Genomic DNA, 15,150 nt, shown 5'->3' on the forward strand with positions numbered 1-15,150 from the left:
CAACTCGCAGAGGTGGGGTGCAGCACATAAGTCACTTCAATGCAGTGGGATTAAGCCAAAAGGCCTCCTCACACATAGACGAAAAAACCGGGCGTCAACTTGCGTGTACTGGCGAATCGGACTTGAGTAAAAAATTCGTTCCCATTGGTATATGTACGTTGTACATCGTTAATGAGTTCGTATGGATGCGTTTTTTCGAGATTTTGTGTCCGTTGCGATTAGTCTTGTTCGTCGGAAAATTTTGAGCATGTTGAAAAATTTGTTGCGAATAAAAGTTTTGTCTATCATTCGTTAAAATTCGTTTCAATACGTTAACCACTCGAAAAGTCTTCACATAGCGTTCGTCAACTGGCGCTAGAGGTAGCCAGTTATCAGGTCGTGATCAGCTAATTTGCATATCATTATGCCGGATGGCTGGCTGTGTTCTTCAATAACAACACAAAGATCGTCCGAGTTTTCAGTGCAACCTTTTAATGGCGGTAAAACTCAACGAGCACCGGATAATGTGCTTCCGTGTCTAATATCAAATCCGGGGACCGGACCCCGATTTCCGGAAGAAGTCAATCCGCATTACTCCACCCCCTTCCAGGCTCCTTTAGCTTCTGCTAAAGGTCAAGCTTGGTAGGCTGCTTACATACCCGGCCGTAACGCGAGGACCAGGATGGTTCATCTGAGATGGTTCGCTGTGAACCCATCCTAGTTGGCACGGGTGTCTTTGGCTCTTCCTCTGGAAAACTGGCTTTCAGTGATTGTTGGCTGTTCTGCGGCTCGTGGTGGTTTTCCTCTGTCCCGAAAGTCTTATCCATGGTTGGAAGATGGTCTTCATCAGCAATCGTTGGGAGAGAGGAGGTACCAAGATCATGCTTTATCTTGGTAACCCAGGCCGGGATGACCTCAGACAAATATTGTTTTAGCCGGTCATGGTGAAGAACTGAGGTCTTATTGCGGCGACGGACCTCATACACGACCGGACCAAATTTCTTGGTGATCACAAAAGGACCACTCCAAACAGATTGGAGTTTCGGAGATTGTCCAACAGATCGTGATTGGTTCTTCACGTATACAAGGTCCCCGACGTGGTACTCTCTTCCCCTAGCCCGTAGATCATATACTTTTTTCTGATGTACCTTTGAAGCCCTCAATGTTTTCCTAGCTAATTCCTCAGTAATGTGCATACCCTCTAACATCCGGTCGAGTTATGTGGGTGCGTTATCAGAGGAACGCGAAATATCCGAATCCATGTAGATCAGCTCGGTATGAGAATGGACCTCCCTACCCAGGTTCAACAGGTTTGGTGTAAATCCTGTAGCAGGGTCTGGCGTACTTCGATATGCAGACAGAAGAAGGGGAATGTTCTCATCCAAATGCGCCTGGCCATGATCTAGATAACACCTGCTCATCTGCAACAGCGTGCGGTTAAACCGCTCAACTTGACCATTATATGAAGGGTGATAGGGCGTAGTCCTGGTCTGTGCGATTCCGAGTAACCGGCATACTTCCTTGAACAGGGCGCTTTGGCAGTTTCGTCCTTGATCCGTGTGGATCTCCAGGGGTACACCGAATCTAATAATGAACTCCAGTTTTTTCGCTGTCGTGTTGCAGTCCTATTGTGTCACTGGGTAAGCCTCGACCCACTTGGTGAACTGGTCGATGATGACAAGTATGTATTTGTTCCCATCATCACTAATAGGAAAAGGCCCAACAACATCCAATTGTATCCTGTCCATTGGCGCTCCGCAGATTTAGGTCTGAAGAGGTGCTCTCATAGTTCTACTACTCTTCTTTTCAGCTGCACATACATGACATTTCCGAACAAATATGCTCACATCCATCGACATGTTGTGCCAGTGAAAGCCCTTCCTCAATCGTTCCAGAGTTATCTTCTCCCCTTGATGACCGGAGTTAACAGCTTCATGACATGCCCACATGATCTCTTTTCTCATCTGAAATGGAACCAGGAATCGCAGTGACTCCTGTCCATTTGCCTCCCACTGGTAGTAGAGAACATCGCGTATCAATTTGAACTGCTGAAATGTTAGTAGATACTTCCGCAGAGCAGGACTTCTTGCTTGCGCCTCACACAGAGGAACTGTCTCGCTGTTGGCCACAAATGAATACAGTTTTTTTAGGTCCTCATCTTGCATCTGTTCTTCGTGAAGTTCCATCGGACTTTTGGTCTGTAGCCAGTCACATTGAGGAATATTGTCCTTCGTGTTAGAGTCCTCTCCGGTCGCAGAGTGTTTTTCGACAGCAGTTACCTCCGCCGAACGAACAGCTATAGGCACAATATCGTCAACATCCTCCTCGAATCTTTCCCACGCAGTCTGTAGTTTTGCATTGTACATACATCCTCCACGGTAGAGTTTCAACTGTGGCACCCGCGAAGTAGCAAGGGCACGAATCTTGATGCGGAATCCGTGACATGGCATCAGCGTTCACATGCAGCTTCCCAGCACGGTGTTCTAGCCATCTCGCCAGCTGTCCCTGTGGCGACTTGAACCGGAAAAGCCAGGACAAGCTGCTATGGTCTTTGCGTAATAAGAAACTCCGGCCAAGAAGATAATGTTTTAAATGCTGGCAGAAAGCAAAAACTGCAAGAAGTTCGCGTCGTGTCACAAAATATTTCTCCTGTGCAGGGGTCAGTCGTCTATTGCATATGCAACAACTTTCTCCTCCCCATCTTGGACGTGTGAAAGAACGGTGCCTATACTCATGTTAGAAGCATCCGTATCTATGCATTGGCAATTCTCCGACGGGTATGACAATATCGGAGCAGTGGTAATTGCCTTCTTCAGGGCCTCGAATGCCTCACACTGACGGTCTGCCCATACAAATTTTACCTCCTTCCGTGTGAGATCATGCAGTGGCAGAGCGATCTCTGCACAAATTTGAACGAACCGTCTGTAGTAGTTGGTAAGTCCTAGAAAAGACTGAAGCTCCCTTCAGTTGCTTGGCACAGGCCAATTCGGGACGTCATCTACCAACTTTTGATTGGTGGATATTCCATCACCGTTAATAATGTGTCCCAGAAAGAGGACTTCCTCCCGAAACAAACGGCACGTCTTGGCTTTCAGCTTCAGACCGTGTTCACGGATCCGGGAGAAAACCTGACGCAGATGTTGCATATGTTCTTCAAAAGACCTGGATGCCACTATCACATCGTCCAGATAAATAAAGTTGAGAGAGAGTTGGATGAGCCAAAAGGCATTCTGGTGTACTCAAAGAGCCCCTGTTTGGTGACAAAGGCGGTCTTTGATCTGTCCATCTCATCAACTTCAACTTGATGGTAGCCACTCATTAAGTTTATGGTGGAAAATAGAGTCGCACCACTAAGCGTATCGAGGCACTCTTCAATTTTTGGAAGTGGGTAAGCATCTTTTACACTGACCTCATTCACCTTTCGATAGTCTATGCACCAACGCACGCCACCATCTTTCTTGCGAACAAGTACAACTGGTAATGCTCATTCGGAACTAGATGGAATGACAACACCAGTGTCCAGAGGTTTTGTAGATTGGCGTCCTTCTCAGCTTGAAAACCCAATGGTGTCCTTCTTGCGGGTTGACGTATAGGTTTGTTTTCACCTGTGTCAATCTTATGTCTGACTCCGCTGAATCTGCCTAGGTCGTAGTCATCCTTAGCAAATATATCAGGAATGTCATTCAGCAGCATACAGAGATCCTCTTTTTGATTTGATGACAGTCCTTTTGAGGACTCTTCAAAACTATCCTTTACATGCAACGGAACCTCTCTGTTTCTCCCAGGAGCCTCTTGTAAATGTTCTGGCTCGACACTGGTGTTTACGGAAGGCTCCCTGCTCATGTTTGAGTCCCAAGCTAGGTCAGAATCCTCAACTTTTCCTAGAAATGTGCAATTTGTGAGTTTAATCTCGCTATCCTTCATGTTGAGAGCTCTCACAGGAATAGTTTGATTCATAGAGACAAGACATGACCCAACTCGCATTCCGCTATGATGATTGAATGCCTCCAGTATTTCTTGAGAAGTGTCTGATGGTGTCTCAAATCGTCCGATGATTATTTTCTCACTTCCTGGTGGCACCACAACATCTGCATGTACTCTAAATATACTCCTGGCAAAAACACTCCCTGATCTGTTCAACTGAGAGTGTCCTGGGATTACTTTTCCGTTGACTTCCAGGTTCTTTTCTCCTGTATGGATAATGGTCTGTACAGATTGGAGTAGATCAATGCCCACCAGTATGTTGTCTCTGATAGGAGCTATCACAACTGGTAGTTCCCTCACCTCTTCCCCAATTTGGAGAGTCGCAGTGACTACTCCCAATCCTGTCATCTCTGCACCATCCTCAGCTGTCATTAAACGAATATCTTTCTTTGGCTTAGTATACAGCAAATTTATTTCATTTGCCCATTTCTCAGAAATGACTGTGGCGTCGGCCCCAGTATCAATAACCGCTTCAGTTGTTGTTCCATTGACCGTTATTGGGACGATAATGCTTTTCTCAGTCCTATTGGTCCGGGTGATCTTAACATCATGCTGTGGTGAGCGAGAAAGGGGACTGTTGGTTGGTGAGGGTGATCTTGATCTCATAGAGCTGCAATATCTTTGGAAGTGTCCCTTACCACCACATCTATAACATTCCTTTCCTTCCTTGCTAAACCCACTTTAGCTTTCGTTCCCTAACTGGTCGAATCTTGCGCGACACTCTAGTGAGCTATTCCGAACAAGATCCTCCAGCTGTTTCATCTGAACATCTAATTTACTGAGGTTGTCCGACTCTAAGGCAGTGTTTGGCTGTTGAACACGCTGTGTATTCAACGCTTCTTCGTCATCGGAGACATTTTTTTTACACCAGCCCCATCAGCCCATGAAACGCGCCGAGCCTTGTCTCGTATCTCTTTCTCCCTACCGATGGTGGCTTTGAAGTTATGTTCTTGTGAAGTAACCATTTCAATAGCCTCATTGATAGTTTTTGGTTTCTTGTCCAACACATCATAAGATACCTTGGGGTTATTGTACCCCTTGAGGAATGCCTCTGCAGCTAATTGATCCTGCAAGTCGAGATCTACATTAGGATAAGAAAGGGTAACTAGGCGCCAAACCTCTTCCCCAAATTCGTCATTACTTAGGCTTACTTCATGTAATAGTGATCGCGCTGTTGTGGGTGGGTCTCTTCGTCCGAACCGCTTGATCAGACTATCCTTTAGATTTCTGTAATCTCTTCTCATCTCCCTTGGTAAGGAGCAGATGTACCACAGGGCCCTTCCTTTTAGACATTCGTAGAGTCTGTCACTTTCTCATTGTCTGTCCAGTTATAACGCTCTGCTAACCGTTCAAAGGGAACAATAAAAACCTATCCCTCAAACACTGGAAGTTTTGTTTGAGGACCCTTTCCTTGATGTCTGTTCAGCATACGTCCCATATCCTGTCTTTCCAATGAGGGGGTACTGGATAGTGCAGAGTTCTGTCCATTTAAGTTTGGGCTTGAATATGAGCGTTCTCTATCCTGGATTACCCGGAGTTCTTCATCAAAACCACCAAACGATCCTCTGTCTGTCGACCTTCCAAATTCCTGTTGTGGACCCATAGATGAAAATGTACTCTGTGCAAGCGGTGCTTGATGTCCTATGCCATTTTGAATATCATGACGTGTCTCTTGCATGAAGGACTTCATCTTTTCACTTTGTGCCTCAGAGCTTCGTTTCTTTTCGTCTTCAAACTCCACCATAGTTTGCCGAAACATCTTCATTTGTGTATCACGTTGCTCATCAAAACTTTTCATTACGAATTGAGGAATATCGTATGCCGCAGCTGACGCAGTGTCAACTGAAGACTCTCCTTCCCCTGGTGTGACTTCTTGTTCTTTATCACCCATTTTGTTCAAATGCTAACTGTAACAGTTCATGTTGGTCAACGTGGACTTCCAAAATGTCCAAGTCTACAAAACATATCGTTCTTTTCCCTTTTGTCGAAAATCACGAAGATCAGCATTGAATTTAAGTGTTGTGGTACCAAGTTCTGTGTTGAGAAGTTTAATTTGAGAGTTCAAGAAGTGTACCTGGCTGGCAACTTCAGCATCTGTTTCTAGAAACTTGCTCGGATTATGGTGACCTCGGATATCATTGTAAAGGCTAACCGAATAAACAGGTACTCCAATAAATTGCATTTTGCACCCCTGTTTTATTGTGTAGGCCCTCGCTCTTTTGTAGCAGTTGATAATTTTGTGTACAGTGTTAACACAGGTACATTATTGTATCAGAAATGTTTATATAACCGCCTCGCTTTGAGGTTATGTCTCATGTACATTGTACCAGCCCAGAAATAATCATAAACAGGTTTACCAAATTTCTGCTTGAGGATGGGAATTTGTTGTTTTAGTAGGGATACTAGGGTTGATGAGTTTGCACCACCTTTACATGAGAACTGGATAGGAAGTTTTGGATTACTGCCCCTGTGTACCACTGCAAGGCGCTTTCCTTTGTTGTCGGATACTAGCAGGGGGGTCAAATCTGCCTCGTGAGGTGGTATTGTCACGTTGTGTGATTTAAGGTAGTCTACGAGATCCTTCTCCGACCTCTGAAAGATAATTTTTGACCGTTCGCAGTGAACGATTCGTTTCGAAACAATTCTAGTGTTCGCAGTGAACACCAATACGAAAATACATGTAAAACGAAAGTGCAGAAACACAGGCTAAATATAGGCACACAAAACAGTAAATTACCCAAACCGAGTAAATTAATTATTGTGCTCTTACTTTGTGAAAATAATAAATGAGTTATAGTAATCAAATAACAAAATAATCCTTTAAATTACGAGTAACAACCCACAAACAATCAATGCAGCGATTACCTGTAGCAGACTCCTGACCACTTTGAGGTACGAATTGCAATACATTACACAAATAGAAACGGGTTTTGGACTCCCTGCAGGACGTATAAGCATTATCCCACTTCTGATACCACTTGTTATGCCGGATGGCTGGCTGTGTACAACACAAAGATCGTCCGAGTTTTCAGTGCAACCTTTTAATGGCGGTAAAACTCAACGAACACCGGATAATGTGCTTCCGTGTCTAATATCAAATCCGGGGACCGGACCCCGATTTTCGGAAGAGGTAAATCCGCATAACACCATCAAGCGATTCAGGACGATCCCATGACAAATCTTTGCGATAGTTTGCGAACTTGTATGAAATGTAGCGAATAATTACGTATTGTAGCTAATTGAATCCGAAATTTCATGACGAATGAAAGCGAATTGTAACGATTGGTTGACGTTCAAAAACGTACGGCATACGCTTGCATACGAGTCATTACGAAGGGTAACTACGACAAACGAATCCACGCGAATCTACAGCATCCAAGACCCCAGGGTTGTCCTCTGCTAACTGCTGAAGCTAAACTCACACAAAAAAAGAATAAACGTTGTTGTAAGAACATATTTGTTTTATTGTTATAATTTATTATTGTTTTGTATTTATCATTGTTATATATTTATTGTTTTATTACAGTTAAATACATGCTTATAAAAAAAATCTTGGGACGTAAGAAATTACTTCCTTATAAATATCAGTATTTTGTTATATATAATGTACATATATACATGATAATATAGAATGAGGCATTCGGAGAATAAATTTTACTTTTCCATAAACATGACCTAGCAGGTTGTGAAAAACAGGAGTTTTATAACGTGACAAAAAAGGTGCTATTACTGGGCTACAAACTACTAGAACCTACACTTCAATTCTGACATATAACCATGACAAATAAAGGCCACAAAAGACTAGAACCTACACCTTAAAACATATATCCCTGACATACAATACAAGACTTTAAAAATTTGAAACTTACCCGGGAGGACTATTGGGTATTTTCCTCAGGATCACCAGGCTGCTCATCAGACTGACCTCTGGTTCCTCGGGTTTCTCTGGCTTTTCAGCAGCAGCCTTTCTCGCTCTAGATGTTTTTCATCTTCCCCTTGGCATACTTTTGCACTTACAAAACTTCAACAATGTTGAAAATAAAACAGCAATACGACGTGGTGTCGAGTCGGAGAATGTTAGAAGGCAAATGACCCCACCTGGTTTTCGACAGTCTTGTATAGCGTCCGGTAACGGCCGGATGCGGAAACATCCTTTCGGAAAGCTTCGGACGGCTTCCGAAGCATGCGCAAAGTTGCGCTTCGGTTCGCATGTTCGCGTTCCTTGTCGCTAACGGAAAGAACAAAGATTGTTTGCGTGACCCAACGCATTCTAGCGAATAACAGTAACCGTTCGTCACACTTTGTAAATCATTCGCAACAAATAGTTCCCCTACGTTTACCTTTCGTTATATTTCAAATTATGTAACATATTTTCAAACAGTTTCGCCGGAAATGACAAATTTACCCAATTCGCCAGGTTCCGTTTGATGGATTCGCCTATGTGTGAGGAGGCCTTAAACACCGAATTCCTGCCAATCATGGATGGCATTTTTAACATCATACTACAGCGTACATCGATATGTAAGATTCATAGGCGCATTAGATTTTAGACATGGACATTATAGTTGTCTAGACCGCTCATGGCGTCAACGACGGAAATGATGTCATCATGGTGATCTGACTACATTGTATGTCGATTGGTGTGGTAGGAATATAGCAACTCCCCTACGCCAAACTCGGTAAAGGCTCTCTATGAAATTCAAACAACTCACGAAAATTGGTTTCAAATACCTCTGCCTATGCGACTCAAGTAGCTGTTCGCTACATGTACTTTCAAAAAACTTAAGTCATATGAAGACGAATGCCCAAGGAAACACCGTCGAAAAAATGGTATGGAATCGAGATTTTTTTTTTATTGATCCCAAGTGTTGTATTTTGGTTGCAGCAGATCAAGTTTAAATTCTTCCATGTCCCCTAGGTAGAGGATAAAGACGTATTCCGCTAATTCTGCAGGAGTTCCCACATTAGTTGAATCCTACAACATGCAGTTGGATACTGCAGGCTGTTCTATCTATTCTACTTCTATACAATTATTTTATCAATACAATTCTATCAACTGTGCAATTGCATTAAACGTGCAATTACAACACTCTTAAAGTGATACGAACCAGGCATTTCCATCAACGGCTTAGTTTTGTTACCCTTATACTAAGATCATCTTTACATTCTTTAACAGTACAATTATATAAGCCGTACAAATCTCATAACCATGGATTGTGATCGTAGATTAATTTCATCAACCGTACGCCAGTGTCCCTTATCAGCATCAGTAACAGTATAAGTGACTATGCTTCTTCCCCAAACGTTCTATTAACCATCCATTTCTGTCAACCGTGAAATTGTATTTACCGTTAGATTCATTTACCCGTATAATTGTCTTAACTTTGTACTGTATATTTCGATATATTTATGACATATGAAAGAGAATAACAGAGGTAATTTTTCTGTAAATTTTGTTCTTTCAATTTATTATTTCTTTATTTCTGTTTGTTATCTCGAAACATCGAAAAGGTTAGTAGAGAAATCTCCGTGTACTTACACAACAAAAAATAAATTAGAAATGCAAGAGTTGACCCAAATGCTATTCCGTAGACAAAGTACCTATAGTGCTAAATAATGATATTGTGTGTAACTCAAATAATGTCATCGACGAGCGGAAATCCGAATGCTTTAATATTCATTACAAAGCCTGTGACGTCAGTCAGGACACGGGAAGCATTTACATTTAGCAACTAGGAGTGAGATTAACTACTTGCTTTATGAAACACGCAGCTACAGAAGGTGCCGTGTAAAGTTGGAGGCCATCACACCTATATACCCAGACGTGATGTTGTTGTGAAATGAAAATTAATTTGTCACATAATGAGTGAGTAAGTGAAACTGGAACCGTGGCGAGATTTTGTAATCAGCCCTGATGAGATCCTAAATCAATTCAGTACCATGAAACACGAGAAAACAAGTCGGTCAGAAAAAGGCATAGTTTGCTCCCATAAGTATGCTTACAGACGGGTAAAATAGCCTGCCAACGAACTGAACAAAGATGTTGTCATTCAGGAACGCCCTCATTCTCACGACTTCATTCTCAGTACATATCATCCTGGCCAACGAAAGGAAAACCACCATCACAGAGAACAACAACAGCGTTCCTTCAGTTTGACATGATAGGATAGGTCAGATACATTTGGATACTGAAGAAGAAACCTGTCTACGGAAAGGATGCTCGATAATGTCCACAAAACATTGTTCCACTTTACAGTAGAGTAGCCAATGTAACCTAATGTACGCTTGTAAGCCTGATTTACCTTAACTGTACCAAGAAAAGTAGTTAAAGTTTGGATACAGACGTTGTTGAACAACTAATAAACTAAAGATAAGACATAGAGTATAAGGATGATTATAAATAATATATATTCATTTAGTATAAATGAACAATCGACTGTGGCGTTATAGAATTTCACCAGCCCCCCCCCCCCCCCCCCCCCCCCCCCTCATTTAATGTGTAGATATTTTGACGTTCTCAACATGCTATTTGATTTTCTTTTTCGTTTAAAGTTCTAAACTTATAACAAAGTAAACATTGAATTTGTTTTCCGTTGCATTTCACTTATAATCCACTCGTGTGGAAGTGTGCAGGTGCGCCCGTGACAATATAACCGTATCTCGTCCACACGTTGGTATGCTGTTAGTAGATTGGTTATATTTACACTTATCTATAGGCTTTAGCCGGGGACACTTATACCGCGACCTGCTCGATTTGGATGTACATTTGCAAAAAGAATGAACTCTCAAAATTCACATTTGTACCTATAACAATAGTTGATTTAAGCAATTATTTATGAAAATAAAGTGTAAAAAATATGTTTTGTATATATATATATCTTAGGGTAGTGATTTCAATTTCCATCACTTCAGTATTGTGTGCTTTTAAGTTTAGAGAAACACGAACAATCTGAATTGTGGTCTTATTTGTGGCCTGACTTCAGACATCGGATTTTCAGCATGCAAATCTAAGGCTACTCTCCCTTAAAGCAGCATCAATTCAAAATGTTAGCAACTACAACTTCCAATTAATGTCAAACGTTGCAGCTCCCTGACTTTGTATCATCATTACAAACGCAGAATTAATCTCCTGCTTTAAGTTTACGAGCAGGATATGCTTGCATAACGACAAGTATTGATCAATTCTTATTTACAAAAGAAAAATCAAAATGAAGTAAACTTTTTGTAAGCCATGCTTTTCATATATAACCCTTTTGGTATGATACATGATTATTTTGTTTCTACTTGATAATCCAATATCACGTGGGCAACATGAAACAATGATTAGCAGTACCCGGGAAACATTAAAGCATGTTCCCCACCGACAAGGGCAATAACATAAAAGGTAAATATTCACCCCTCTGCGTAAAAGGTGATGCACATTACCATCTCTGTACTCGGTAAACGCTTGGTAAAGCCTCAGTCTAGAATACTGACAACTCACGTTTGGTTTCAAATGTCTGTTTACGTCACAGATAATGTATTCAACTAACAGTATAACATATCTACAATGTAAAACTTCTATTCATAATCGTACACAAGTATTACATATTGACTGCATTAACCGTTTGCCAGTACTGCATATGAATTATATTAATCGTACACCAGTATTAAATTTCAATTAAATTAACCGTTTGCCAGTACTACATTGATTCCATAAATCAGTGTCCTAATATCATTAACTTTGTTATCCAAACGCTGTTACATGTACAAATGCTTAATTTTAATAATCGTACAATTTTCTAAACGTACAGTTATTATTATTTGTACACTGGTATATTTGCGTTACAATACTCACAATCACCTACGTACATGTACCTACTTTAATTACATGTTTACCAGTGAAACATCGGAAAACATTCGTTATTATTTTCGGTACAATTGAAAATGTTCACTTGTGAATAAATTAATCCTTTTTTTTTTTACGCGATATCCTTCCTATCAAACAGTTATCAGGAAATATTGAGAAACTATTCATTTTTTTGCCATTATGCAGTAGTAGGGAAATAAGGTAATTTGTTTCCCTACAGACAAGGTACTTATCGTCATTACTGCCGCCTGATTTTGTCACTCTGAACACAAGGTTAGTAAAATCCAATTAAATAAGCTTTTATGTAATTTGGAAATAATAGAAAATACACAAGATCGATTTATAGTGAGAAGTAAGTTTACTGATGCTATACAGTATGATATACTATGAAATACATTAACACATGTTCTGTACAGGTGACGTTTTCACCTTTCATTTTCTGCTCATCGGCTAGTTTAATACTGCTATGCATGTTTTTGATGTTAATACTCAAGATCATGTTATCGAATTAAAAAATCTACGGTACATCAAATTGACACTTAAGGCGCCAGACCATATCCATTTATCTATCAACTACAAACAGGCGAAACAGAATACAGACAGAAGCGAATTCATGGTCGATACGGGAAACGACTATTAGTGACATTAACCAGTAATCGCTGGCAAAGTATTATCAACAGCTGTTTTCAGTGCACCGATTTCCACGTTGTATAAGACATACTATTTTAGTGGCTAAACAATTCATTCTTTACAATCGCGCCCCTTCAAACAGCAGATCTGATTTTCCTTGGCGTGCGATCACATTATGTAAGAATAACTCAATATTTTAATGATACTTCATGTCATTATCACTAATCATACCAATGTAAGCACAGGGACCTATTACCATACAATTAGTCTAACCTTCGATGTATCTAGCCCCTGTGATTACTTATGCACTGCCCAACATAACAAACATATTTGACATAGAATAGACAAAACGTCCTGCGTGACAGCTGGCGATATAGACGGTATCTGGCTAACTCTTTTGTCACGTGGGACACTTACCTAGATATGTACAATGTGTCGAAATGCCTGCAATGCACTTAAGCCATACATATACATGTATGGTATTGGCTGACTAGTTTGTGTCAAGTATCAACAGCTTTCAACAAAGTTTTCGAACCGTTGAGTAGAACTTGTGACGTCAAATATAGAAATATATGTACGACGTCACAAATCTGTAGAAACAGACGACGAAGAACAGATATTTCCGAGAATGGTTTTTGATATATGAACATGACTATTTGGTTAGTTTAAAAGTATTTTGATAACTTTATGGTTCACATGAAGCTGAATTATGGCGAAGTGAATACACAATTTTGAAAACTAACGTCATATTGAGGTTTTGTATACATTTACAATGGCCATTCTGGTGTCGGTATTACACACATCGTATCACTATTGAAGTGAGTTATTTCGTGAAATGTTTTCAGTATCTATAATTATTTTACTACATCCTTTGAATGGCTTTATAAACATGATAGCCTGTCATTTTCATAACAGAAGACATTTCGTATTTCCATGATCCCCTAGATTACTAAATCGTCTAGATTAATTTTCTGTGAAATAGATATTTAAGATGATAAAAACCTGTACCATATATCGTTTATATAGAAAGATAATATAATAACTCTAATTCAAAATGTAATTACAATAAAACGAGAGACCAGAACAAAAACAAATACCATCATGGGCTCCCATAAAAACCGGATGCTGAATTGGGATTCGGTAGGTTTTACAAAAAAAAATGGCGATTGGTGAACCCCTTACATAAGATCCCACAAGCATTAGATGGCACGGTGGTTAGGCGACATTTACACAGCACTCATATTACACACACAAATAGTAAGTATACATCCTATTATACGAAGGTTTTACAATAACAATCAATCATGTGACACATCTGTCCCCAACTATCCCGCGATGTCTATAATTAATGTCGTTTAGTATGTTAGTCCAGGACACTAACAACTACGAGTCGTGAAACATCGGCTGTATACTTATACCCCTTACTCCTTCGAAGCAAACTCATGTATTGATATAAACAGACAGATTGTTTATACGTGTTACTTACCCCATCGTTTTCAGCATCCACAACTTCCACAGTGCCGCGCCGAATATTGTGATACATCAGCGCAGTAGTTAAACAAAGATTAGGATATTATGAATAAACACACTGAAGTTATCTCGAATACTCTCCAGGAACTTCAAATTTCCAACATAAAAATTAAAATGAAGGTTATCAATGTTTCGTAGATCTAGAACTCGTACAAATGTTTATGTCATGCTGTGCTATTCTCAATGACAGCTACACTACTCGTCAGGTATCACAGCTGGTACGACACACAACCAAAACACCGATAGGTTAATGACATCTAACTTGACATGGGCTTCGATTTCTGTAATTAACAACCTCTTGTCCTCTGGTAATACGGCTAGGCACGTGCTACTATAATCCATATCAACACCTCTCCGTGAGCTAGTGAACCCAATGGGAGACGTTGTGTATATCTAGCGCGATGCTTCATCGATAGTTGCATAGACTACTCCGTAATTTTCGTAACATATGTTATGCTTACCTTAATGTAATGTGTCTGTTCTGACACATATTTCATTAATTCCCAGTGTTTGAAAATAGACGTTCAGTTTTTAAGCTTTTACTAGACAAACTATTTCCGTTTACTATGACAGATGAAAAGAAACCAGCGACACGTGTTTGACCTGAATCGATGGTATGTGACTGTATTGTATCTTTAGTAACACAGCAGTCACTTTGATTCTATTGTTAACCCTTCTCCGTGGCAATACACACATTACAGGTTACGTATGTATTGTAAGAAAGCGAGCAACACGCCAGCTGTCCGTCCTGTACGGGGACATTAGACGCTGTATTATGGCCTACTAACAGACGAGAGTTACACTCTCATGGTGGGTAAAATATATCGTCTTGCTAAATTACACGTAACCAAATACTTTAAATACGAAATAAAAGCGCTTCTGTGAGTCACGCATGGCGGAGTATATGCTTAATGTGATACAACGTCGACGATATTGTCACTCTGTCCACCGAACATGAGTCCTATATCAATTACAGTAGATACTGTCGAGCAAGGTTGTATCATCCCTACAATCCACGTCGTTTAACATGTATGTATACAAGTAGTTATCGCAAGTGAAAATCTCTAAGCGATGACTCTATATTTAATGTGTCAGGTCGTTACTGCTATGGAGAACTAATAGTTTTCTCCACTTCACTGTTGAATTCGGCTGTTACAGAATAAAATCAAAGTTATAAA

General features: G+C 40.4%; 3 protein-coding genes across 3 annotated transcripts in view; all 3 read right to left on the reverse strand.

Annotated features, from left to right (window-relative positions):
* The window catches only part of LOC110446861 (soluble guanylate cyclase 88E-like), a 101,549-nt gene extending 87,400 nt beyond the window's left edge, over positions 1-14,149 (reverse strand). Inside the window, exon 1 of the mRNA XM_021492193.1 lies at positions 13,929-14,149. The gene's annotated coding sequence lies outside the window, so the exon portion shown is untranslated. The remainder of the gene's footprint in view (positions 1-13,928) is intronic.
* Positions 606-1,187, reverse strand: LOC110446890. The gene has a single exon (XM_021492233.1). The coding sequence runs from the start codon at positions 1,185-1,187 to the stop codon at positions 606-608; it is 582 nt and encodes a 193-aa protein (XP_021347908.1).
* Positions 3,409-4,569, reverse strand: LOC110446891. The gene has a single exon (XM_021492234.1). It carries the CDS (start codon positions 4,567-4,569, stop codon positions 3,409-3,411), a length of 1,161 nt encoding a protein of 386 aa, XP_021347909.1.
* Positions 14,150-15,150: the final 1,001 nt, after the last annotated feature.

The sequence above is a fragment of the Mizuhopecten yessoensis genome, unplaced genomic scaffold (assembly GCF_002113885.1).
Source record: "Mizuhopecten yessoensis strain PY_sf001 unplaced genomic scaffold, ASM211388v2 scaffold3023, whole genome shotgun sequence".
In the NCBI taxonomy this organism is placed as follows: domain Eukaryota; kingdom Metazoa; phylum Mollusca; class Bivalvia; order Pectinida; family Pectinidae; genus Mizuhopecten; species Mizuhopecten yessoensis.

Bases quoted from the DNA above. Each gene is read 5' to 3' on its own strand.
- LOC110446890 (XM_021492233.1), bottom strand. From the start codon at position 1,187: ATGTTAGAGGGTATGCACATTACTGAGGAATTAGCTAGGAAAACATTG.
- LOC110446891 (XM_021492234.1), bottom strand. From the start codon at position 4,569: ATGAGATCAAGATCACCCTCACCAACCAACAGTCCCCTTTCTCGCTCA.